Source organism: Lissotriton helveticus, chromosome 4_1 (genome assembly GCF_964261635.1).
Source record: "Lissotriton helveticus chromosome 4_1, aLisHel1.1, whole genome shotgun sequence".
In the NCBI taxonomy this organism is placed as follows: domain Eukaryota; kingdom Metazoa; phylum Chordata; class Amphibia; order Caudata; family Salamandridae; genus Lissotriton; species Lissotriton helveticus.
Window position 1 is genome coordinate 795,430,845 of NC_136063.1, and position 27,363 is coordinate 795,458,207.

Consider the following 27,363-nt stretch of genomic DNA (forward strand, 5'->3'; position numbering starts at 1 on the left):
TGTTGTTTGGAGGCGACTATCGCTGCCAAGTGAACTCTTAAAGAGGATGAGCTAAAGTTCTTCTCCAGCAAGTGCGTCGGGTACCTTAGCACTGTGGAGTCCCTCTTCATTTTATTGTGAAGTCTTTCTTGTCTGCACCATATTGTGAATCTTTTCCATTTCGCAACGTAACACTTCCGAGTGCTGGGCCTTCGTGCCTCCCGAAGGACCCTCAGGGTGCTTTCTGGCAGTCTCAAATGTGTGAACTCTATGTCCTCAGGAGCCACGCTACTAGGCTCATGCTCTCTGGCTCTGGATGCAGTACGTCTCCGTTCTGCATGGAGAGTAGGTCTTTCCTCCTGCTGAATCTGTGGGGTGCACACTGTGTCATCTCCATGATCTGCGAGTACCATGTCTGCCTCGCCCACTGTGGTGCGACCAGTATGAGTGTCATGTTGCTCGCTCTGCACTTGCTCAGCACTCTGTGCATCAGTGGTATCGGGGGAAAGGCGTAAGCAAATGTCCTTGACCAATCTATCCATAGGGCATTCCCCAGTGACCCCTCCTCGGGCTGCCTGGATGCGAAGTTTTGGCATTTTGCATTCTGGCGTGTGGCAAACAGGTCCACCGATGGTGTCCCCTATCTGTCGAACAGGTACCTTGTCTCCTGAGCATTGAGCTCCCACTCGTGGGATGCCGATGTCTGCCTGCTGAGCCAATTTGCCTGTATGTTGTCCTTCCCTGGTAGGTGTATGGCTAGCAGGTCTATCTTGAGAGGGATGGCCCATCTCCATATCTCCTGCGCCAGCGCTGAAAGCGGGGCTGACTTTGTGCCCCCCTGCTTGTTGATGTAGAACATCGCAGTGGTGTTGTCTGTTTGTATCAACACCTTGTGTTTGTACAGTCTTGTTTGAAAGGCTTTCAGTGCAAGGAAGATTGTCTTCAGTTCTAGGTAATTGATGTGCTTTGCCGCATCTGTTGGCGTCCACAGTCCCCTCACCTTGAGCTCCTCCATGTGAGCGCCCCATCCCTTCAGGGATGCGTCTGTGGTGATGGTCACTGTTGGCGTTGGGGGCGTCAGAGGCTTTCCCCTTGTTATGTTCTCCATGGTCCACCATGCCATCTCCTTCTGCACTGCGTGCGTTACAACCACTAGATCCTCCCAACCGCCTGTAGCTTGTGACCATTGCTCCTGTAGCCATTCTTGAATGGGTCTCATGTGGAGTCGTACATTTGGTACCAGGTGGATGCATGATGCCATCATGCCCATGATCTTGCTCGCAGTCCTCACTGTCCGAGCTTGTCCCTTCCGGTAGAGGCGAGTTTCCTTCACCAGCGCCCTCGCCCTCTTCTCGCTGGGGAACACCTTGCTCTGTAAGGTGTTGATCTGTGCTCCCAGGAAGATCTTGACTTGTTCCGGCTCCATTGATGATTTCTTCCAATGGATGGAGAACCCCATGCTTATGAGCGTGCTCGTCACTGTATGTGCGTGCTGCTTGCATTTCTGGTATGAGTTTGCTTTCACCAGCCAGTCGTCCAGGTAAGGGTATACGTGTATTCCTTGCCTTCGTAGGTGCGCTGCGACTGCTGCGAGGCACTTTGTGAAAACTCTTGGTGCTGATTTTAGTCCGAAGGCCAGTGTCGTGAACTGGTAGTGGCTTTCTCCAATGGTGAACCTGAGCATGTGTTTGTGCTTTCTGTTCATTGGGATGTGCAGGTAGGCGTCTTTGAGGTCTATTGTGACCATGAAGTCCCCGGTCTGCAATTGTGGGAGCACCTCTTGCAGGGAGGTCGTTTTGAATTTTTGCGTTCTTATGGATTTGTTCAGGAACCGTAAGTCCAGAATGGGTCTCATTGTCTCGTCTACCTTTGGTACCAGGAAGTACGTTGAGTATATTCCTGTGTTTCTTTCCTTGAAGGGTACCCGTTCTATGGCCTGCTTCCGCAGGAGTTCCTTTGCCTCCTCCTGAAGACACTGCAGCTGCTTGCTTGCTAGTGTTTTTCTTTTTGGTTTTCTGCTTGTTGGCCTCCCCTCCAACTCTATGCAGTATTCGAATTGGATAATGTTGAGGATCCATTTGTCTGATATGATTTCTCTCCACTCTCGGAGGTAAAATCTTAATCTTCCTCCCACTGGTGTCATGTGGTCGTAGGTGTCTAGTTTGTCTTGACCCCTCTGTACGTGCTGCCCCCTGGGATCTTTTTTGTGGGCGGGCACACAGAGTTTTTTGAAGTCACTTAGAGGCGGGCTGCTGTCCCCCTCTTCTGTTCTGTCCACGTCCATTTCCTTTCCCACGAAAGGACTGGCCTCTTTGTTGGTACTGCCAGGACTGCTTCTGCTGCCCCTGTTGAGCCTGCGAGTCTGCTTGGTGCGCTTGTTGGAAAGCCTGGTGTGATGTACCTGGCTGGTTTCCACCTCTCCCGCCGGGCCTCCGTGACGGGGTGTCCCTTTTGTTGCCTCTGAACTGCAATGCTCCCATGGATCTTGCTGATTCGTTATCTTTCTTTAGTTGACTGAGCTTTTCATCAACTGTTGTTCCGAAAAGCGTGTCGCCGTTGAACGGAGTGTTCAGGATGCTGTGTTGCACCTCCGGTTTGAAACCTGAGATCCTGAGCCAGGCGTGTCTCCTTTCCATGACACCCATCATCATGAGCCTGCTGGCGGTGTCTGCCCCATCTAGGGCCGTCTTAAGGCAAGAGTTTGCCGCGTTCTTCCCTTCTTCAACCAGTTTTTCGGCCTTCTGCCTGGCATCCTGGGGCAGGTCCTTCACCAACTGCCCCAGGTCCTCCATGATCTGGTACATGTGCCTGTTTATCAGGGCGTTGGAATTAGCCATGCGCCAGTGGGTCACGGCATTCCGTTCGATCCTTCTGCCCACCAGATCCATCCTCTTGCTCTCCTTATCTGGTGGTGGGCCCGAGGTAGTGGGTACGTTAGCCCTCTTCCTTGCTGTGGCCGTGATAATGGAGTCTGCGGAGACCGTGCCCTGAATGTAGGCTGGGTCCTTTGAGGAATGTTTGTACTTTTTCTCTGTTCCGGGAGTTACTGCCTTGCATGTTGCGGGTTCCCTGAATGCTTCCTTCCCCTGGGCCAAGACGCTGTCGAGCATTGGAAGGTACTGGCTCCTTGTTTGTGTTGGGAGCAATGTCTCTAGAAGGAAGTCTGCTTTCTGCTTCTCTTCGTCCAGCTTGAGCTTGAATGCTGCGGCGGCAGATTTTATCACCGAGTTGTAGGCCCCGATGTCGTCCGGCGGCGAGGGCCTCGAGGGGTATGTATCGACCGCCTCCTCCGGGCTGTCGGGGTCGACATCTATGTAATCTACCTCCTGTAGGTCAGAGGGTGCCGACTCAGCGTCCGTCCTGCTGTCCTCTTCCTCCCCATAGTTGTAACTATCGTAGGGATTCTCGTACCCTTCTTGGTCGTCTACCACCTCGACGTCCTGGTCTTGTTCCTCGGCGACCTCGTCGATCTCGTCTTCCTCCTCGACTACCTCCACCACCGGTGGCTTGGTCTTGTGAGGGATCGTGAAGGCTTTCATCTTAGCGTCGAAATCTTTCTTCCGCTGCATGATGTTCTCCATTTCTGCCTCGAGTCGCCTTCTCTTCTTCTCCATCTCGGCCGCGTGTTCAGCCTCGGATGGATCAGCCGTTCTTTTCGGCGCTTGGTTCGGTGCCGAGCTTTTCGGTGTCGAAGTTTTCGACGTCGAACCGGGTTTTGGCTCTCTGGTCGTCGTCGTTAGCTTAGGGTCTTTCTCCCTCGGCGTCGATCGATCCTTTTCGAGGACGATTTTCGACGTCTTCTGCTGATCAGCAGCTCTCGGCGCCGGGGACTCCTTCTCTGAGGATCCGCTGGGCCTGTGAGTAGTCGCGGACGCCGCCTTCTTTGGCGTCGGCGCTTTCGGGGTCTTGCCCTCGATTTTTCGAGACTCAGAGTCTCTCGGGTTCTTGGGGGCCGAAGAGTCTCCTACCTTATCAGAAGTCTTCGTGTAATCGGTCTCTACGACCGTGTAGCTGTCGTCTTCGGCGGCAGCGTTGTCTTCTTCCTCGGAGGACATCCCCAGCTCGTAGAGGGACGGAGTCGGGGCCTTCCCTTGCAGGGTGGCGTGCGCTACCCTCTGTCTCTCCCTCACACGAAGGGTCTTCGGTGCGAAGGCGGAGCAGGCGTTGCAGTCTCCGCTTTCGTGGTCCACCAGTAGGCAAAGGTTGCAAACCGGGTGCTGGTCCTTCTGCGCGTACTTGTGGTGGCAGTTACGGCAGAACTTGAACGGCGTGTTGTCCATCATCGAGCGTCCAGGGGCTCCCTGGTCGCGTGTTCGTCGACGGTCGTCCAGGATCTCGATGAAAAACGCCTTCTCCTTGCTGATTGTTCGTCGATGAAGTCCCCTGGAGTCTTCAGATGACTTCTCCTTGTGTTTTCTGTCTTTTCCTTTCTTCTTTCTCCAAAAATGTCTGGAGCCCAAACGGCAACGATCCAGACCCAACCGCGGAAAAAAAGAATCTGAAGATGGCGCCCAAGAGTGGGAGCTTCCGCAGGAAGCATGCCGACGTCACCGGAAATACACCCAAGGGGGTGTGACGCCGACGCCCACCTGGGCTACAAAAAAAAAAAAAAAAAGAAAAGACTACGAATCCGGACCCAACCACAAGACCGCGGCATAATGCACAGCATAGTGAATCCAGAAAGATTCACGCTGCAAAACTACTGAAGTCACCGGGGTCCAGGTTCGATTTTTTTTAGCAGAGCACGGACCATGGCCCGCTTCCAGGCAGGAGGGACGGTACCGGAGGTGATTGAGGCATTCAGGAGGTTCATGATGGTGGGTAGAACGACCTGAGGTGCCAGCATCATAACGTCTGGGGGTGCTGGGTCACATGGTGACCCAGATTTTACTTGGCGGGCTAAGGAATCCAGGGATTCGGGATCTAGCAATGGGAAGTGTTCCAAAATTATCGGGAGTTGTGATGGAGCATCCTCCAGGTTTGCCTGTCCCTGAACTCTGGTGCTATGGAAGGAAACGAGGAGTAGATTTGATTGACTTTTGAATGCCATCCCACTCTTTAGCACCGCAGAACCCTCCAACAATGCTAGTATATCTACCCCCTCGATACCCTGCCCGTTTTCCAGCTCACTACTCAATGATTCACCAATGGCTCTCACCACAAACCCCATCCCCAATCCACCTCCTGACCAGACTTTATCCACCCTCCAGCAAGTCAAAGAGGATATTCTACAAATCAAAAAAGATGTCCACGCAATCAAAGAGCTTCTCTCCTCACAGCCCAGTCTACCTCCCACCATCCCTCTACCCTACAAACGACGCACCCTCCCTACATACCCTCGCCTCCAACGACACCCGCGTTGGCCGACTATCCCCGTTCGCATTAACGCCCACCGCCCCCGGCGTGTCCTAAACCCTTTGTCGGACCGTGACTTATGCTCTCTACTATGCTCTTATGGCCCAGGTCCGGTAAAACACATACCCAACACACCCATCCCCATACCCACAATTCCTACAAACCCTCTGAGGCTCCCATCACTCAACAACAGAGGTTCCGTCCCTAACAACCTCAGAAAAGTTCCCCTCACATTAGAAAGCTCGACCACCCTTCACTCTCCCAAACTCAAATGCATCTTACTCAACTGCAGATCGGCCCAGAGACACTCCTCCGACATCGCCGATCTCGTCTCAGCTAGGGATCTGGACCTGGCCATTCTAACGGAAACGTGGCTTACTGAAGCCTCTACCCCGATTATGGACATACTAGTCCCCCCCAATTATCACATCATTAGGCTGGACAGGTCTCCTGGCAAGACGGGCGGGGGAATTGCATGCATTTTTAGGAGCAACCTCTCCGTTACTAAAATCACCCCCCCCTCCTTCTCCTCCAGTGAACTCCTCTGCCTCGACATCACCAGCGACGGCAAACAAGCTTGTGCTTTACATCTCATCTATCACCCGCCTGGTGACAATCTCATATTCACCCAACAACTCATGGACATGATCACTTCCAATGCCGGTCGGCAGACAACCCAAGTCTACCTGGGGGACTTCAATCTCCACTGGAACGATCAGAAAGACACAGTGGTGAATAGTCTCAAAACTTTCCTTAATGCGCTTGACCTCACCCAAATATGCGATAGACCAACACACGACAAAGGCTCGATACTCAATCTCATCATTGCCAAAGAGAACTCAACACAACTGGAGGCGATTCAACCCTGCGACTGGTCTGATCACCACATTATCACCTTCTTTATCAATGAAAAAGTTAAACCGATCCCAGTTCAACCAATCAAAACCAAAACATGGAAAAGGGACTTGAAGAACCTTAACCCCTCTACCCTGCCTCCCCACTTTGGCAATCTCCTCCTTCCCCCTTCAGGTGCCTCGGATGTTCAATCACTGATGGACCACTACCTTGACTCTATGAACACAGTAGTCAATGAAGTCGCCCCACTGCAACTGAAGAGAGTCTCCACCAAAACTTCTAACCCCTGGTATGATGATAGACTCAATGACCACAGGCGCTCTATGTGAATGGCAGAACGCACCTGGAGATCGGACCCTTCAGCACTACACCTCAAAAGGCAAAAAACAGGCCAAGAAAGTTGTTTGAACTAATCAAGACCCAAACAAAGACTCAACCACTACAATCAAACAGCACAACAAGCGACATCCCACACTGTGAAGCCTTCTCTGCTTTCTTTAAGCTAAAGACTGACAACATAAGAAATGACCTCATCATGGATGTAAGTCGATTCCCCAACGCCACCAGAATGTCTTACACTCAACCTAAAAACAAGGCATCTTGGCTGCATTTCGATACCTACTCGGAAGAAGCAATACGCAAACTGCTCTGCACCTTGAAGCCCTCTAATCACCTCACTGACCCTCTACCTGCTAATGCTGTAAAAGACTTCATCCCCTTGCTCCTCCCTCTCTGGACCAAAATCATCAACAGCTCCCTGCAACAAGGCCTCCTTCCGGACTCCCTCAAGGTGGGGCAAGTCACGCCTATACTCAAGAAACCTACAGCTGATCCGTCTGACCTAAACAATTACCGGCCCATCACCAATATCCCCACCCTGGCCAAACTGCTGGAAAAATGTGTCCAACTACAACTAACTAAACACATTGACCAATTTGACCTCCTCAACCCTCATCAATCAGGCTTCCGAGCGAAACATAGCACGGAAACAGCTATGACACACATAATTGATGACGCCCTCCAAATTCTTGATCGTAATGAGTCCTGCCTCCTCATCCTTCTTGACCTCTCGTCAGCATTTGACACGGTCAAACATGAGAACCTGCTGGAGCTGCTAAGCACTAGAATGGGACTATCGGGAACTGTTCTCAAATGGTTTTCGTCCTTCCTTCACAACCGGTCACAGAAGTTCAAGATCGACAATGTGCTATCCACACCTGTGCCTGCAGATCTAGGTGTTCCACAAGGATCCTCCCTCTCCCCCACACTGTTCAACCTCGTCATGGAACCGCTCGCCACCTTGCTCCAAGCTTCCAATGTCCAATTCCATATGTACGCCGACGACACACAACTCTACCTAAAGCTACAATCCCCGGAAGATATCAAACATCTGAACTCCACGCTTATTAACACTCAATCTTGGCTGGCAGATAATCACATCAAACTAAATGCTCTGAAAACCGAGTTCCTACTTATCTCACGCCCCGCCGAAAATATCCATCACCCAAACATGGCTCAATAACCTAACAGCACTCAATGTCCAACCTACCATCGTGGACTCGGCGAAATCCCTAGGCATCACACTCGACGCCAAGCTCAACATGCAGCAGCACGTTAGCAAAGCCACAAAAGCAGCTAATTTCCAAATCAACACTTTGAGGAAAATTAAACCCTTCCTCCCTGCCAAAGACTTCCAAACTGCTGTACAATCTCTAGTCATCCCTCGAATAGACTACGGAATTGTGGCCCTCAGCGGACTCCCGCTATCCACAACTGCACCCTTAAGAGCCTCCCTGAACGCTGCAGCAAGACTCATTACTGGCTCAAGAAAACATTCACATATATCCCCAGACTTAAAGTCTCTAAAATGGCTGCCTTTTGAAGCCAGAATACAGCTAAAAATTGCAGTTATGACACACGCGGCCGTGCACCACAATGCACCCAACTACCTCGCTCAAAAGTTGTCTATCTCAGGAGGTTCGAGGTCCAATAGAAGTACAAAAAACCTACTCCTGAAACCGTGTAGATTCCGGAAAGAGAAAACATACAAACGCTCCTTCTCTGGAATGGCACCCAGGATTTGGAACGCGCTCCCGCCTGAAACTAGGCTGATCTCCTCCACTGCACTCTTCAAGAAAGAGGTGAAAACCATCCTTCTTGCCAAGATCTCCTGAACATGAGTGGTACTGTATCCGAGACTCTGCATTGCTTTGTATCACTGTTCACCTTGTCCTCTGGCACTTTACCTCTAACTTGATGTTGTCACTACCAATATATGACTCACGCTGATTCACTCTCCAGATGCCCCCACTCAGTGTTCTCGCTTCACTAAGACTTTGGTATAACCCATCCACACACCCAAGATGCACCGCTATAGTGGGATCAATGACTTGTACCGTCTTATATTACTTGTTTACCTGATTGTATATTGATATGTTTTATGTATGTTACTATTATCCCGCCATGTTTTGACTACCATACGCATTGTGCCAGTACCCATTATCCCTGTACACCCCTACTGCCCCTACCCTTTCTTTGTGAAGCGCTCTGATATCTGTAAGGATCTTGTTCGCGCTATATAAAACTTTGAATAAATAAATAAATAAAATAAATTGACTTTGTGATGGAAAAATTCTGCCAAGTCATTGCAGTGGGCTGTGGTTTTACCCGGGTGCATGCCGGGGGAGGGAAGTTTGGTGAGGCTTACGGGTCTAGTTTGAGCTATATAAAATTCTAAAAAAATTATTTTTAAAAATTGCTTCACTATTGAATTACATTAAAAATTGAAAAAAAATACTTAAAGTACAGCAACACTTGAAAGTCTGAGTTAATTAAATACAACTTAAATCTACATATATTACATTACTTATACATATATACCTTACATGTACATATGTATCATTATATTTATTACTTTGCTTCTAATTCAGCATCTCCAATGTACTACCCTACATCTCACCCTATACCTCTCGCAATATATCCTCTACCTCCACTCTGACTCATCTCAAACCTCGTTCTACTGCTCTTTCCAATGCACTACCCTATTTCTCATCATATACCTCTCAATATATTATCTACCTCCACTCTCACTCATCCCAAACCCCAATCTACAACTGTGATCCCCAAAATAACGCTTTCTAGACACTTCTCTCCTTACATCTTATACCTCTTTTACTATACAGATCTCCCAAAGAAGCCTTTCTAAGCCCTTCCCTCTGAATCTTTCCCCGCCACCTCCCCTTTACTCATCCCAAACCTCCTCCTATTGCTATAAACACCCCCCAAAAAAACTTTCTGAACCCTTCCCTTTTCTATCCCTCCACTATTTCTTTTCAAACCAAATAACAGACTAACATATCAGCTGCTCAAATTAATTTCATATTACCGTAAACTAATTCACCACTAATCCTTTTTGGGTTCCAGAGTAGCCTACTACTCGCCGAAAAGCGCATCAACATCTCATCAGGGCTAGCAAGCGCTATATAAATACAAACACTTCCCTCTTCTAACCCTCTACTATACATTTCAATTCAGACTAACATGTCCACCTCTCAAATTAATTTTATATCTCTCTATACTAATTCCCCATTAATCCTTTTTGGGTTTTAGAGTAGTGTGCTACTTGCCGAAAAAGTGCTTTGACGCCTCGTCAGGGGTAGTAAGCGCTATGTAAACACAATTGCAATGTTTTAAAATGGCTTCCTAGTTCACTTGCACTGGCTGCAATAGGACTGACCAGCACAGGGGCATTTCTGCTCATGCAGGTATGCCCTCACAGGTAATCCTTCAGCACCCTGCTTTAGGGTTGTCAGGCATGCTATATGGGTGACTTACAGATATCACAGGCAGTGGTAGGGAACATGGCACACAGGGATGCGTGATGTTGTGTTTTCACTTTTGTCTGCACCAAGACACGCAGCCTTCAATGGCAGCCTTGCATGTGCTTGGGGAGGGGTCCCTTAGACTGGCACACTTCGTGCTGCTGCCCTTAGGGACCCTCTTTAGTACCTTATGCCCTAGGTACTAGGGGAACCATTTACAGGGGACTTACTTACAGAGCGTGCTAAAGGTTTTGTCAATTGGGGAAACAATTGTGCAGTTTTGGGAAAGAGCTCTGACACGGAGGACCTGGTTAGCAGGAACCCAGTGCACTTCCTGTCGAAATCACATCCACTACCAGGCAAACAGTGTTAAAAATGGCTACTTTCCTAGTGACAACTGTTGTTCTCTGGATGATAACTTTATTACCATGTAAGGAATGTTTTTTCATGACATGAATGATATACACCATTGGGTGTTTTGACCTTGAGTTTTGCTTTGGTATAAGGTGTCTAGATATTGCAAGCTCCTTCCCCACTGAAGACTTATTTTGTATCTTGGCAGTTTTTGGACGTCTGTACAACTCTGAAATGTACATCGGCAACAGCAGTTCTTATGAAGTGTGATTCATCAGCACTGATTGTTTTATTTCACTGCTTTAAATCAATCTTTTGACTGAAAAATTCTTGAGTGATTGCCCAATGAGGTTCAACGGACTTGTGCAACAGTACTACCTACAGGTCTCATGGAATTGGCTCAACATGATTTGTTGACTCTCAATATCCATGGAAGATCTGAGAGTAACCCTTCTTTAAGTAAACATCCGCTGACTGATTTGTTTTCCAAACTTTGACTAGCTGTGCAGGCCATCATTAAATATCAGGAATATAAAGAGCAAGTCTAACTATACCAATTTATGCTGCTAAAGTAGTTATGGTCAGTGGAAACAATCGGTATTAAACAGAAGAACATACAATTAAACTATACACAGACTCTCAATGAAACAGCAGAAAGCTACTTACCCAAGACAAGGACGCAAAATTCATTGCCTCGGACCTTCGAAGAGCAGATTGCAATGACATAGTCTGGCACCCTTTGCTGATGGTTCACTTCACTGAGAGATCTAAGTGTTTCAGAAATTCCCTCTGCCAGAGAGTTTTGAGTAACCACCACATGAACCAAATCTCGGGAAACACTGGCAGTTAATCTGGCAAGCCATGGTAGCTGTCCTGGTGACATGGCGATACTCTGTGCACTCATCTGCAATGATCGCTCTTTCAAAGTGAACTCCTGCATTGCTTTGAGCATGATCTGTTCAAACTCTTCCCGTAGCGGTATTTGATAAGGACCTAAATAGAAAAAACAATTGCACCTGTAAGCGAACGTGGAAGATATTTCCAGCTTTTACTTGAAACATGTCAGAAAAAAACATACAACGTAGCACAAAGTAATAAAGGCACCATCATGAATCCTTACAAATACACGTCTTAGGGCAGCAAAGTCTTTATACACACTGGAGTATGTAACCTTCAAGTTTCAATGCATGTACCTGACTGCATAAAGGATTCTCAACTCTCGAGCGTTCATCACAAATACACAAAAGAGCAAATACCAAAGTAAGACAGAATCTCTCTTCATCACCATGGACTCCTCCAAGCAGGTGTGATCACTATGAAGGGGCCCTCTTCTCTCCACAAGGAAGTGTATCAGCTTAGATCAGGGTTTTCCGTCAGTCCTGGAGGGCCGGATCCATGGCATATTTTTAACATATCCCCATGTAGATAAATGTAGTTATCTTAAAAATCTGGCATGGATCCGGCCCTCCAGGACAGACTTTGGAGAACCGTGGCTTGGATGGAAGGAACCCTCTGGGAACACGAAAAGCAGATGTGATTTTGCTTGTTTGTTTGTCTGTTTGTCTGATCCAGGCTGCTGAGTATGTATGAAGGAGACTTCAAGCAGTGAACATGGTCACATAGAGGTCAGTTATGACGCAAACATTATTAGTAACTCGTTAATGGGGACTCAAAATCAGGACTTCAAGGTCAAGCCAATGTTGCATGGAGAATTGTAGTTATTTTTTTTATTTAAATGAATAAATAAATAAAAACCACTTGTAGTCAATGTTTTACATCTTTGGTAAAGAGGAGAATAAATAATGTTTTGACTCTCCAGTTCATTTCAACTCCAGTTTGTATCTCTAAGTAAAAGAACTGATCCTGTGTTAATGGCAAGCTGTGGTGTTTTGCTTCATCAGGAACTAAAATAATTTCCATGTGAGGAATACTTTTGTAAATGCTCATGTTCTAGTAAAGTGTCTTTGTTAGTAATTTGTTACCAGCTCACTTTTTTCTCAGTCTCCTGCATCAGACGTTCAGTCTAATGCACACTGTACACACAGATTATGTGATTGCTATAGCCTTGACTCCACACTAAAAACCACCAATGCTCAACCGTCCATACACAGAAGCCATCCATCACTTGCAGAATCATCAACATAGCTGTCTGGCTGCACAGCTTTTTGTATTCTTTAAACAAGTGCAAGAGGAAAATTCAGTTGACTGGTTGCAAAAGGTATCAGGTGAATATCTAATGAACTGAAACAGCACTTTTTTTGGGAAATCCGTACTGGAATCTGTTGGTTTCAGATTCCAAACTTTTTACCACTAGCCTGTCATAATTTTATCTTTAGACATCATTTATCACCAATGAACTGGCATTTCGCAACTCTGAAAAAGAAAACATTATTATAATCCAGGGTCTAAAAGATGCTCTAATTATAATAAGTACAGTAATGATGGTTTCTGTGGTATCTCATAATGCCACCAGGCCACAGGTATCAACGTGAAAAGAGAAGGGTTAACCTGGGGACTATACACTATCTGTGCAGACAATAAGGACTGAAATGGGAAGATTTATTGAAGTATGCTATGCGGACGGATTCAAAGAACTCATAAAAGAAAACCCGAAATCTATAAAGTGTAGGTTTTCTCCTATAATTTGTATGACTTGAGACTTTATAGCAGTTTGCAGAAATCCCCTAGACTATACGTGGAAAACATAAAAAATCATAGTTTACATGAACATGTTTAACCCTACACTGCAACATGGAAATTCTGCAATATTTCTATAGCTGAAGTTAGGAGCTTATTATGCGATGCCAGAATGGAAAATGCCTGGACTCTTACTAGTAGCTCCCAGACTAGTTTCAACACTGCATCACACATGTACACAGCAGATGTTTATAGAACCATGTAGAACACCATGCATATCAGACATCCACTCACCTCCCCCCCCCAAAGATTTACCAGGGTAATTTCACTGGGAAAGGAGCTCCTTATTCGAATTTTTGAAGCTCAGAAGAAGGAAAACGAATCTCTAGGTAACTAATGGGAGTCTTTGGCAACCAAGTACCATAACTCTGAATGCAGCGGTAAAACCTGCCCTGTGGTATTGCTATCTTCTTGGGCAACTTTAGCCCTGAAAAATACTATGAAGCCTTAGAATGAGTCGCTATGTCTACACAGAGCAAACATGCTCCATATGCTGTTTCAATGAATGATATTCCAGAAGTAAAAAACTATTAATGTACAGAAACATATAGCCAGAGAATAGGACAGACATCAATGCTTACGAGAGAATGGGCTAGAATGTCTGCAGGTGGGTGTGAAGTAAAAGTAAATCTTATTGTATCAATGGCACTTCGTGGAAATAGTACAAGTGATTGGTCTCTTCCCGGTTACCCATTAAATGCAAAATTTCGAAAAGCAAACAAATGTTCATGTATATAAGTTTAATATTAAAGGCTTTGAGAGTTTGTCTTATTCTTGCACCAGTGATTTGTATCACCCGTATTGGTGCAGACAGACGGAGTGGTGAGTGCAGTTATGTTGCATATGTCGCTTCAAAGCCCTCATCATCATAGCATTAAAGAGTAAGCGGGTAGCTTTTGGGGAAGGGTATCACCCAGAATGAAGGAGTCCATTATCAGAACAAATATGTGCACAAGGAACTTTTAATATTAAATTCCGGTGCGTTTTTACAGCCACCCACTTCAGTTTAATAGACAAAAGACATGCACACCATCTGTCTGATTCTGAAGTAGCTGTAGTTTCTGGCATATTTTTAACCCTGGTGACAAGTCACCGAGATTGTGGCTGCTGTATTACCGGTGAAATGCTACGTTATAGGGAGCTCTTATATATATTTTTCTGGATTTAAGCATCCTTTGCAGCTATGGAAATATTGTTAAGCCGACTCACGATGGTATAAGCCATTACACAGACAGGAATGTGGACTAAATGTGATAAGGATTTAGGTCAGGTTAATTTTACAATGTCACTGGATGCACATGTACATCCTATAAATGTCCATATTGCCATAGCTAAGGGGATTATGATTTGATAACTAACATCGAAGTGCACACGAACAATAAATGTAGACATCACAAGGTTACATTATGTTAGCCTTCACCATTATCTAACCAGATCTCTCCATTCCTTCTGTGGTGACATCAACCCTATCCGAGTGTAGTGGTTAATGACTTTGCTACATGCATAATGTGATACTGGAGCATGAAACTATGACAGAAATCCTAGCCTTGCAGCACAAGGGCTCGAACAGAGACTGCACAGGTGCTGGGTGAGGGGACTAAACAAGATGCACATGTGCACTCCTTTAAGGTGTCTGGCTGCATGTGGGTGCCTGCTGTGAGAGCACAGGCATGAAGAACGAGGCTGATCATATGGGCACAGATAAACCATTGCTGGAGGAATAAGAAGTCTACATGACTTTTCTATTTTAACCAAAACCTGAGTGTTTGTGGTTGGGCAAAGTTAGCATGGTTTTAAAGTGAGCACCAACCAGGCCCACCTTACTAAAATACCCTGGGATAACCATTTCTAACTCCCGTGGGTGCCTTCAAAGGGATTTTAGTTTTGAACGTCTTGCTTGGTCACAACCTACATACTTTCATCAAAGCACAACTTAATGCCTTAGAGTTGCTGACCGTGTCTAGATTTGGTCTTTTGCACAAGAAAGAAAGGCAGCCACCCTCAAACAAAAGTTATCCCCAACGCCACGCAGTGGACAGTTGGGCATTGGCACTGGTTCGAACTGAGTGAGATAGTTTGAAATCTACTCTGCTGCCAGCCCATCTACATTTAGTAGCAGAAACCCAAAATCAGTAAGAGTCCGTTGTTTTAAAAGATCAGCTACGCAACGGCCTGCACTCACCATTCTAAACTTACAACTAAAAAGTGGCGCTAGAATTATAAAACCATCATTGAAAGTCAAAAACCTTTTCTATACCGTACTTCGAAAATTATTCCTCAAAATGAGTAAAGAGTAAAAAAAGCTCATCAGCCACTTTGCTGATGTCTTTTATCGGTTGTCTGGGGAAGTTGCCTTTAGAGGAAAACACTTTAGAGGCTACTGTAGACCCTTTACCACCAGCCCCAAAAAGGTAATGCGGGAATGCTTATTGTGGCCTGGGGCTACACGGGCACTTAATGGATGAGTCTCTTGGAACTGACTCTAAACTCAGGCTAAAGGTCAAAAAAGTGAAATTAGTTCATTGATCTCCACCAACACCTCAATTGAAATCTGTCATCATCTAAATGGAGGTGGTAGCCCAGGGAATAAACACGAGAGAATGTGCAGAAGAGATGCTGAGAATAAAAAAGAAGCAAATACCTCCACGGCACCAATTTAAAATAAGGCTGAGTCAACCTTGCAGCGATCAGGAAGGTAAGAGGGAGTGTTCGAGAGACAATGGACCAAAAAATGGTCTTCCCCACCAGCATCGTTACCATGGGTGCCAACCAAAATGCGTGTAGAAAATTGCTGAGAAGGAATATGCTACTTACCAGTATGCATCTGTTCTTGGCATAGAGGGCTGCAGAGTGGTACATTTATGAATAGATCGCCATCTGGTGTTGGGCTCGGATGATTGCACTTTGTTTTTCTTCTGGAGAAGTCTTTGTCGTCATAGGTGACTCCTCCTCTCGGTGTTAGTGCGCATGGGCATCGGCTCCATCCTTAGATTGTTTTGCCATAGTAGGGTTAGATGGAGTAGTGTAGTGTAGTACATAAAGATATGCCCATGTAAATGTATCTAAATAAGATAATGTTGGGACAGACACAGGTTTCCGGGGAGGCAGGGAGGGCATGTACCACTCTGCAGCCCTCTATGCCAAGAACAGATGCATACTGGTAAGTAGCATATTCCGTTCGAGGCATATGGGCTGCAGATGGTACATTTATGAATAGATTGTACAGCAGTTACCTCCCTAGCGGTGGTCACCAGTGTCTGTCGCAACTGTCTGAAATAGAGTTTTTAATACAGCTTGGCCCACTCTGGCTTGTTGTGCAGCCTGTACATCAACACAGTAGTGCTTTGTGAATGTATGTGGTGTAGACCAAGTTGCTGCTCTACATATGTCATCTAGGGGAATGTTCCCTAAGAATGCCATAGATGCTCCTAGTTTTCTTGTGGAATGAGCTCTAGGAGGAACAGTTAATGTTCTCTTTGCTTTAATGTAACATATTTGTATACATCTTACAATCCATCTTGCGATGCCTGCTTTAGAGATAGGATTGCCCTTATGTGTTGGGGAAAATGCTACAAATAGTTGTTTAGTTTTCCTGAAGTCTTGTGTTCTTTCTATGTAGTACAAAATGGCTCTTTTAACATCTAGTGTATGTAGAGCCCTTTCTGCCACCGTCTGTGGCTTTGGAAAGAAGACTGGTAATTCCACTGGCTGATTGATGTGGAATGCTGAAATTACTTTAGGCAAGAACTTTGGGTTTGTTCTAAGAACCACTTTATTCTGGTGTATCTGTAGGAATGGTTCTTGTATTGTTAATGCCTGTAGCTCGCTTACTCTTCTGAGTGAGGTAATGGCTATAAGGAATGCCACCTTCCATGTAAGGAATTGTATTTCGCACCTATGCATAGGTTCGAAGGGTGGCCCCATTAGTCTGGTGAGTACTACGTTGAGGTTCCAGACTGGGGAAGGTGGTAATCTTGGTGGAATGACTCTTTTAAGACCTTCCATGAATGCTTTTATCGCTGGTACTCTGAACAGTGATATGCGCTGCCTGTTTTGTAGGTATGCTGCTATAGCTGCTAGATGTACTCTGATAGATGTGTACGCTAGATTACATTGCTGTAAGTGTAACAAGTAGCAAATAATCTCCCTTGTTAATACGTCTAGAGGGTTGATATTGTTATTAGTACAGTGTATAGCAAACCTCTTCCACTTAGCTGCATAGCATGCTCTGGTGGTTGGACGTCTCGCTTGTTTAATTATTTCCATGCAATTTGGGGGGAGATCTAAGTACCCAAATTCTAGGATTTCAGGAGCCAGATCGCTAAGTTCAATTGAGTTGGATCTGGGTGCATTATTTCTCCATGGTTCTGTGTAAGGTGCATGGGTAGAATTCGTAGCTTTTGATGTGGCACTTGTGAGAGTTGCAGGAGCGTGGTGAACCACGGCTGTCTTGCCCACGTGGGTGCTACTAGTATCATGGTCATTGAATGTTGTTGCAGTTTCCTGACCACTAATGGGATTAGTGGGAGAGGGGGAAAAGCGTATGCAAATTTGTTGGACCAATTTATCCATAACGCATTGCCCTGCGACAGGTGATGTGGGTACCTGGACGCGAAGCTTTGGCATTTTGCGTTCTGATGAGTGGCAAATAGGTCTATCTCTGGTTGTCCCCATCTTTGGAAGAATGGCTGCAGTATTTGTTGGTGCAGTTCCCATTCGTGTATTTGTTCGGACTGTCTGCTTAAGATGTCTGCTATCTGGTTTTGAACTCCTGGTAGGTGTTCGGCTAACAGATAGATGTTTTGAGGAATGGCCCATCTCCAAATTTCCTGTGCTAGTCTGGATAATTGGAGAGAGTGCGTCCCCCCCTGTTTTTGAATATAATACATTGCTGTCATGTTGTCTGTTCTGATCAGGACTGCTTTGTGGATAACATGTATCTGAAAGGCTTTCAATGCTAGAAACACTGCCAGTAGTTCTAGATAGTTGATGTGCAGTGTTCTTTCCTGCACACTCCACCTTCCTTGTACTGTGTATTTGTCCATATGTGCTCCCCATCCGGTGAGCGATGCGTCTGCTGTTATTGTCACCTGTGGAATTGGCTCTAGGAACGACCGCCCCTTGGTAATGTTTGTTCTGTTCCACCACTTCAGAGAGCGGTGTGTGCGGACGTCTACCAACACCAGATCCGTAATCTGTCCTTGAGCCTGATTCCACTGTGTCGCTAAGCATTCTTGTAGCGGACGCATTTGTAGTTTTGCATATGGTATTAGCAGTATGCAGGATGACATCATGCCTAATAGCTGCATGAACACTCTTGCTGTTAGTGAGTGTTGTGGCTGAAATCTCTGAATGATTGTAAGCATTGCTTGGACTCTGATTGGGTTGGGGTACACTTTGGCTTTTTCTGTGTCTATGGTAGCCCCCAGATATTGTTGAACTTTGTTTGGTTGTAGGTGTGACTTTGTGTAGTTCACCGTGAACCCTAGCTGGTGTAGTAGCTGAATTGTCTTTTGTGTGTGTTGCAGACACTCCTCTTGCGACCTGGCTTTTATTAGCCAGTCGTCCAAGTATGGGAAGACATGAATTTGTTGTCTTCTTAGGTGAGCTGCTACCACTGCCAGGCATTTTGTGAACACCCTTGGTGCCGTCGTGACACCAAATGGGAGGACTTTGAACTGATAATGTTGTCCTTCTACCACAAACCTGAGGTATTTCCTGTGGGCTTTGTGAATAGGGATATGAAAGTAAGCGTCTTTTAGATCCAGTGTAGAAAGAAAGTCCCCTTTCTTCAGTAAAGGAAGTACTTGTTGGAGCGTGACCATGTGGAAATGTTCCGAATTTATGTATGCGTTGAGAGGTCTTAGGTCCAGTATTGGCCTTAGAGACCCGTCCTTTTTGGGGATTAGGAAGTATAGGGAGTATACTCCTGTTCCCTGTTGGTGCTGTGGAACCTTCTCTATGGCATGCTTTTCTAGCAGTGATATTACTTCCTGTTTTAACAGTGTCAGGTGATCTTGTTTCATTGGACGCTGTTTGGGGGGGATGTTTGGTGGGGTAGCTGTGAGTTCTAGGCAATAACCATGTTGGATAATTTGTCTTACCCACTTGTCTGATGTGATGTTTTCCCAGACAGGTAGGAACTGTGATAGGCGTCCCCCTACCGGTGTTATATGGTCTGGGGGAAGCTCTATGAAGTCACTGTTTTGGGGTTGGAGAGTTGCGGTTGTTGTTGTTTCCGCGACCTCTACCCTTGTTGTTGTTACCCCTGTATCCACCTCTAGAATTACCTCTGGGTGATGTAGGTGTAAAAGAGGTTTGCTGTTGGTTTGTACCTGTACTTTTGGATCCTCCTCTATAGGTGGATCTACGAAAGGAACCTCTTTGTGTCGGCTGTTGCAATGCTCCCATTGATTTAGCCGTTTCTATATCCTTTTTCATTTTTTCTAGGGCCTCATCTGTCCCTGTGCCAAAAAGTGTTTTCCCATCAAAAGGTTGGTTAAGTAACGAGGTTTGTACCTCTTGTTTGAATCCTGACACTCTGAGCCATGCATGTCTCCTTAACATGATGCTTGTATTTGTCGACCTTGCCGCAGTTTCTGCCGCGTCTAGGGCGCACTTTATTGAAGTGTTAGTAATTAACTTCCCTTCTTGTATAAGTTGATCAGCTCTCTTTTGATGTTCTTTAGGGAGATGTTTGATGAGTGTTTCTAACTCATCATAATGCGCTCTGTCATACCTTGCAAGTAGTGCTTGCGTATTAGCTATGCGCCAACTGTTTGCCGCTTGAGATGCTACTCTCTTGCCAGAGGCATCTATTAGTTTAGACTCTTTGTCAGGAGGTGGCGCTTCTCCTGTAGATAAAGAGTTTGCTCTCTTGCGAGCGTTTGTGACCACTAGTGAGTCTAGAGGAATTTGTCCCTTAATGTATATTGGGTCTTTTGGAGCTGCCCTATATTTTTTATCAATTCTTGGGTTCAATACCCTAGCCCTCACTGGGTCTTTGAATATCTCTGATGTATGACTGAGAAGGCCCTTTAGCATTGGTAGTGTTCCTGATGTTTTTTGTGCAGTAGGTAGTGTCTCTAATAAGAAGTCCTGTACTAGAGGTTCTGTATGTAGGTCTACCTTATGAAATGTTGCTGCTCTAGTAATGAGTTGTGCAAACCCAGTATTGTCATCAGGAGGTGAAGGTTTTGAGGGATATGACTCAAGGTCGGTATCATTACCTGATCCCACATTATACTCCTCCCATGGGTCTGCCTCCTCTGGGATTGTGTCCTCATCATCCCCAGGGTGTCCCCCCTCCCCTGTGTCACTCTCTCCATCTGTTGTAGGTGTAGATGGACGTGTGGGAGGAATATCTGGCCTATTGTGAGGAAGAGGCGAAGATGGTGTGTGAGGTTTGGGAGAAGGGGGAGGAGTTGTATTCGTCCCCATTGTTCTCTTCTTTGGATGAGCCTTGTCGTCCAAATGTTCATGTTTCCTCTTTTTAGGTAGTTCTGTGACTACCTTGCCAGTCTTTGGGTCAATAAACAAAGTCTTTTGTTTAGGATCCGTTCCGTGTTCCTGTGTCGGTACCGCAGTTTTCGGTTCCGAAAGGTGTTTTTTCTTTGAAATGTCCATTTGTATTTTCGGTGCCGAAGTTTTGTTCGGATCCGACTTCTTCGGTATCGAAGATGTCCCCGGTGTCGAGGGTGTTTTCGGCGCCGAAGCGTGCTTCGGTGTCGACATGGACTGCTTCGACTTCGAGCTTTCCTTGACCTGGTGCTTCGGTGTCGATGTGGTCGGTTTATCGGAACCGGAACCACTATGATGGGGGACCGAGTGTTTCGGTTTCTGTTTCGTTGCCGGGCTCGAAGGCGGGGCGTTGGAAACTTTTTTCGGTTGTCTGACCGGGCTCGAGGGCGGGGTCGACACCGTGCGGGGTCTGTTTTTCGGTAAAGGGACGTCGTCACTCACGGTTTGTTGGACGTCGATTTCCTCGACGTCGGACTCGTCCGCTTCTGACCCCGCCTCGTCGGCCTCTTCTTCCTCCTCTTCTGGGTGCTGGTCCTCGAACAGCTCCGGGATTGCTTGTGACTGCATTCTCGATACCTCGTGTCTTCGGGCTCGACGGTTTCTAATCGTCGACTTTGACGAGAACGCTGCACAGGCCTCACAGTCCCTGGATTCGTGTTCAGGGGACAAGCAGAGGTTGCACACTTCGTGTAGGTCCTTGTGTGGGAACTTAGCACCACACGTTGGACATTTTTTGAATGGAGTCCTTTCCATGGACCCCGGGCTGGACTACGTCGAGTTTCTCGTAGTCGTCGTCCTTCGAATCGCGTCGGTATGGAGTGAAGTCGCGTTCGATAACGATACCGTCGATTTGGAAAGGAATACGCGCCGGTTATAACCTTCTTTGTTGAAGTCGGTCCGGAGCGCTTCGATCCTCATCCGAACCCGATGGCGGAAAAAAACAATCTAAGGATGGAGCCGATGCCCATGCGCACTAACACCGAGAGGAGGAGTCACCTATGACGACAAAGACTTCTCCAGAAGAAAAACAAAGTGCAATCATCCGAGCCCAACACCAGATGGCGATCTATTCATAAATGTACCATCTGCAGCCCATATGCCTCGAACACACATTTATAAAGTGCCTTTAATCACACCCAATATAAAAGTATAATGCAAAGGTACACAAACAGAACAGTAAAGAAATTAAAGAGTAAAAGAAATAATAATGTAAAAAAAAAAAAAAAAAAAAAATATGGCACTTTATGTGCCGTGGCTAATCAGTATATTAGTTATCAGTCCATAATAATAGCCTAAAGCAAAAACACGTATAATTGAAGAACTGCTTATGGAAACAATACACTCTTGAAAGGAGAGTGACAACAAATCAGTACACAAATTGGGCAGTGTTGCTCGTCAAATAATGGATTCCCTCTCTTTTTCACTGCCAAACAGGAGGAACACAAAGGTAAAAAAAAAAAAAAAAAAAAAGGATGGGTGCCGAACAAAAAGCAGATTTATAGATATAGAATATCTACGGTCTTCATTAAGTAAACTATAAACGAATTAGAAGATATTATTTTCATGATAACAAAATAACAAAACATTTTGAAAAGTCCTACTTTTCTCTATACAATTGGGCTTGGATATAAAGGAGCACAGAAGCCTATCAGTCTTCACACAACCTCTTTACACATCAATCACGTGACATCCCTGCCTGACCTCTCCAGAGAGCACTGGTCTCAACTTCAGTGCGAAGGAAAATAACGCAACCAGTTATCAGTGCATAATGGACACAGAGTAAAGGGGTTAAGCCACCCGCAGTTCCATCAGGAGCCCAAGCCTGACAACTTGTATCGTCAATCAGAGTTTCGTGCACTTCACAGGGTCAGAATTAGACTGAAGACCATTTTGTATGTGCATTGGTTCAGAACACTCACCACTTATATGATCTTGAAGGACTTTCAGAATCTGGGTGCCCATTACAGATGTGGGATTCTCTTTGACAAGAGTTAAATCCATATACTGATCATGTACAAGGTAGTGTTTTGTATAATTTAGATGCGACTCATACCGGATAGAGGCTGGGCCACTTGGAGCAGACTAGAAAATTAGCTTTACGTGTTTGTTATGTTTTCAGGCATTCTTCTCCATTACATCGATTTGACGCTATTCTACGCATAGGTAGGTGATATGAATTTTACTTCTAAAAGTTAGTTCTAGGGTGTACAAAATGTACCTTCTTTCTTCGATAAAGCAGTGTCATAGGTTGGTTACACATTCACACTACCACGACACGGCTGTGGGTCACTAATTTCGAAACTATATTTTTTTAAGTCCATTTAAAGTATGGATGAGTTTAGAATGCGGAACTGCTTACCCAGACGCACGAGATACTGACTAGTTAAAAGTATCATGTTCTCCACATTTAATAAATGGCTTCCTGCAACGCCCAGCTCGTCCAAGTCCTTGTTTTGCAGCTGCGGTATCTTGTAGCAGTTGACCAGCAAAGGGCTGACTACAATGTCACCCACATTTCCATAGAAGTATGGTAACGTACCATAGCCTGCAACAGAGGACAAGACAAGTTTAGTAATATTAGGCTTTAAATCAACCATAATCAAAAAGGAATGTGGGGACATCACTCTGCCAGAAGGAAAATCTCTGTACATTTCTAGGGCTTTTTCCTTCTCTTCCCTCTCAGCTTCAGTTCTGCTTCTTGGGTAGGCTATGTGGATGAAACAATTTCATTAATAATCTACCATAAATGGGCAGAAACAATGGCGATAAAACCTAGTATGCAAAAATGTTTCCAGCCAACTTTTTTTTAGGAAATGCACCTTAACCGTTTTCTCTGTATTAACTTTACTTACAGGAAAAGGGAACCTAGTTTCCATGCCCATTCAAATACATGCCATATCAAAGTAAGTTAATATCCAGCTATATTCATAGATGTATTTGTTTTTAATAGCCTTTTTACATTTTCTATTCACTTTTTAAAATGATAAAAAGGGTATAACAGATTTCATAATGTTGCAAAATATTTTAAAAGTTAATTGTGAGAAAGTGGCTCTATATATACTGGACCAGAATAAGGTGCAGTGTGTATAGAGTCCACAATCCCAGAGGTATAACAGAGGTTAAAGCCAGGTGTGACCTTACTCTCTAAAGTGGTAGCTTGGTCGAGCAGTAAGGCAGTACCAGAGGACAGTGTAAAGCATTTGTTGTACACACTCAGTCAGCAAAAGGTTTCACACACTCAAAGACTGAACTCCAGCCAATTGTTTTTGTATCAAAAGATATAGTTGTTTTATTTCTAGAACCACCGGGCATCAAAAATAGACTGTTCTCAATATGAGAGGTCTCAGATGAGTACCTTTCAGAAAGGCAATAAACTTTGTAAAGACAATAGGTACAGGGGTTGCAGTATGCAGCACAATCCTACACACAATTTAGCATTGAGCTCTATGGATTCCCTTATATAAACACAGGTGATTACTTTGTAAATTACTGTGGTAATTCCAGGACTGGCTCCTAGGTTTAGTCCTGGGGTCTAAGCTTTAAACAGTTTAGCAAAAAGTTTTAGATATTGTGGTGATTATTCAGGAATAAAAAGCGATTTTAAAAGTTCACACTTAGAAACTTTTCAACAGAAATCAGGCAATGTTATCTAATGGGAAAAAATTCAGGTTGCAGGTAAAGTACAATCTCGTTACTTTTGTAATCCAGTACTGGTCTCCTGGGGCCAGCACTGGGTTCTCAACTCAAAACAGGTAAGTAATTACGGTTCAGTATTTCGTATGATTTTTAAAGAATATTTCTAGTTTTCAAAAGTAGACACTTAGAAGAAATTTCATAGAAAAGCAGACAATGTATAGTACTGGCTTCTCTCCTGATCACAGGTGAGTATTTCGGAATTCGGATGATTTTATATAAATATTTCAAGTTTTCAAAAGTAGACACTTAGAAGATTTTTCGAGTCAAACCAGTCAATGTTATTCAATGACAGGTAAGTGAGTTACCGGTTTCCTGGTGAGTACTCGACTGGTGAAGTTGTGGTTCTGGGTATGAACTCAGGGGTCCCCCAGGGTCAGGTAGGTACAGTTGGTACAAACTCAGCGGCGCAGGGGCGGCCGGGTGCAGAGGTAGTTAGGCCCAATGTTATCCAACGGGGGACAGGGGTCTTCCGGTTGGTGGCTGCTGGCTAGCAGGCCACGTGGCTGTGGGAGCTGGGCTCCTGGTCATTTGCTCAGGGCAAAGGGGGAAGCAGGATAGGACAAAGGTGGCACAGCCAGCGGGACTCGGGCAGCTGGGTGCAGGGTGCTTTTGAATCGTCGGGCGCTCAATGTTATCCAATGAAGAAAGGTCAAAAGGGAACAAAGGCTGCAGGCTCGGGGGCGGAGACTCTCCAGGGGCAAGCCAGCACGTCGAGAGGTAAGTTGGGATCTTGGAGTACAGGTCGGTACCCCAAAGGGAGGCACAGGGGGCTGTAGCGCGCCGGGTGCAGGGGTGTCTTTGGGAGTTGGAAAAGCTTACCCTCAGCTCGTCGCGGTTGGGGGGGCCCCTGGTTCCGAGTCTGCAGGCGTCGTCTGGTTCGTCGAGGGTCTTTGGGCACTGGACTTCGTGTCCCATCCTCGTGGTCTTGGATCACTTGGGCACGGGCTGGGCTCGGCGGGTGCAGAGTGGGCTGGTCCGGAGCTTCCTGGCTGGCCCCAGGGGGGTTGTTGCAGCAGAGCCTCTTCTGATGGGAGTCACAGTCTTTAAGAGGGTCAAGGCAGGCAGGTCCTCTGGGTGTCCCAAGGTTGCAGTCCGCAAGAGTGGCCGGAATTTAGGCAAGAGCAGGTTCTAGTATCGACAGGCCGGTAGGGCTGGGGCCAAGTCAGTTGTTGTCGTCCTGTTAGCAGCTGCGCAGCGGGTCGTCTTCTTCTTGATATTCTTTCTTCTTTTGGTATCGGGATCTAAGGAAGGAAGGTTCAGGGAGCCCATAAATACTGAATTTAGGGGCGTTACAGGTAGGGCAAGGGCAGGGACCAATAGGTCCCGGTCCTGGGGTGGGTACACCCCCTAGCCTGCTCCTCTCCTGTGGGAGGGAGGCAGGAGCCTAGCTGGGATTGGGCAGGGCTCCCCATCTTCCAGATGGCCGGAGCCCGGGGTCGTGCTTCACCTCGTCTTCCCCACCTGAGGGGTGGGGTTGGCACAGGTTGGCACACCCCCCTTCCTGACATAGTTTTTCCCCCCAGAGTTGGGGTCAGAACTGGTGGGGGCCAGTTGCTGGGTACAGCAAATGGTCTGGAGAAGCTCACAGAGGCGGCATGCCTTTGAAGCTTCCCCCTACCCATCCTGGGCCCCTACCCATCCTGGGGGAGGAGACCTAGCACCTCACCCAGGATGTGCATTGTTGCAGTCCCAGGAAAGCGTGGGGCTCTCCACCCAGGGGTCCAGCAACATGTCTGCTGTGTGGCAGCCTCTGCAGCCACTCAGCCCAGACGTGGATTGTAGATTAGGATTTCAGAGAGCATCTCTAAGATGCCCTCGGGTGCATTTTACATTAAATCCCACACTGGCATCAGTGCGGGTTTAATGTGCTGAGAAGTTTGGTACCAAACTTGTCAGTCTTCAGTGTAGCCATTATGGTGCTGTGGAGTTCGTAATGACAACCGCCCAGCACCATATACTCTTAATGGCATCACTGCACTTACAGTGCCCAGGAAAGGCCCTGAGTACTGTAGGGGCACAGGGGTCATGCACCTGTGCCCACACCTCTGGCATAAGGCACCCAGCTAGAGGGGTGACTGAAGTATGCCAGGGCAGTGGGTTCTGTGCGCATGGCACACAGGGTTGTGTGCCAAGTCGACTCTTGGTTTAGCTCTGTACCTAGACACTCAGCCTGCAAAGGCAGTATGTGGGTGTCAGGGTACAGGGCCCCTGAGGGTGGACAATAAGTGCTGCAGTCCTCGGGGGTCTTCTCTGGTCACCATGCCCTGGGTACCTAGGGTACTATTTACTAGGGGCTGACAGGTGGCCAGAGATGCCAATTGGGTTTTGGTTTCAACACAGCTTTTAGGGAAGGAACACAGGCCCTGGGTCCCTGGTTGGCAGGGACCCAGGGCACACTCAGTCAAAGCACATCAGCAGTTCAGAAAAAAGTGGGGGAATATCAGTGCAAGGAAGATGGTACTTTCTCACATTAATATAAAGTTTCACAGTTAATAATATAGCTTGTAAACCTGCGTTATTCTATTAGAAAATTATTTTGGTCAAAACTGTGCCAGACAAAGCAATAGTCTTTGTTATGTGATCATGTGCATTGCAAAAAAAAATTGCAAAAAAAATTATACGAAAAAATATTTAGGAAAATGATTTTTATCACATGCTCCTTATTTGAGGCTAGGTGTACCATAAGAAAAGTGTCACTGGAAAGGTAATAAGAATGCAACTCACTATTTTCACTTAGGCAGTAGGGCGAAAAGCAATCAAGACCCAATCATCATGCAAGTGATCTCAAAGGATAGTGGTGTCCAAAAGAAGTGACCAGTGGAGCTCTTGTGCTCACTGAAATAGAGATGTGCCACTGGCAGCCATCCCAGAAGAAATCTTCTACATTGAAAAGTAAATAACTACAAATTGGTCTTACCTATGAGAATAACCGGTCGCACTCCTGAATTATTTAAAAGGTTCTCAGGAACAATTACAGTCTCGCCTGCAGGGATGGGTTGTGGTTGCAGAATAGCACTCATCGCTGTTTGAGAGAGTGGGACTGGGAAAAAAAGAAGAACACAAAAAGGCCACAGAGTTAATAATC

At 46.0% G+C, this 27,363-nt stretch overlaps 1 protein-coding gene across 7 annotated transcripts in view; it reads right to left on the reverse strand.

The window, feature by feature from the left end:
* GREB1L (GREB1 like retinoic acid receptor coactivator) overlaps window positions 1-27,363 on the reverse strand; it is a 575,070-nt gene that overhangs the window by 127,140 nt on the left and 420,567 nt on the right. For all 7 annotated transcript variants that reach the window (XM_078687443.1, XM_078687441.1, XM_078687437.1 and 4 more), the window contains exons 11-13: window positions 27,196-27,318; window positions 22,942-23,127; window positions 11,031-11,357 (exon numbers count right to left, since the gene is read on the reverse strand). In XM_078687443.1, the coding sequence (XP_078543569.1) occupies window positions 11,031-11,357; window positions 22,942-23,127; window positions 27,196-27,318 (636 nt within the window). The remainder of the gene's footprint in view (window positions 1-11,030; window positions 11,358-22,941; window positions 23,128-27,195; window positions 27,319-27,363) is intronic.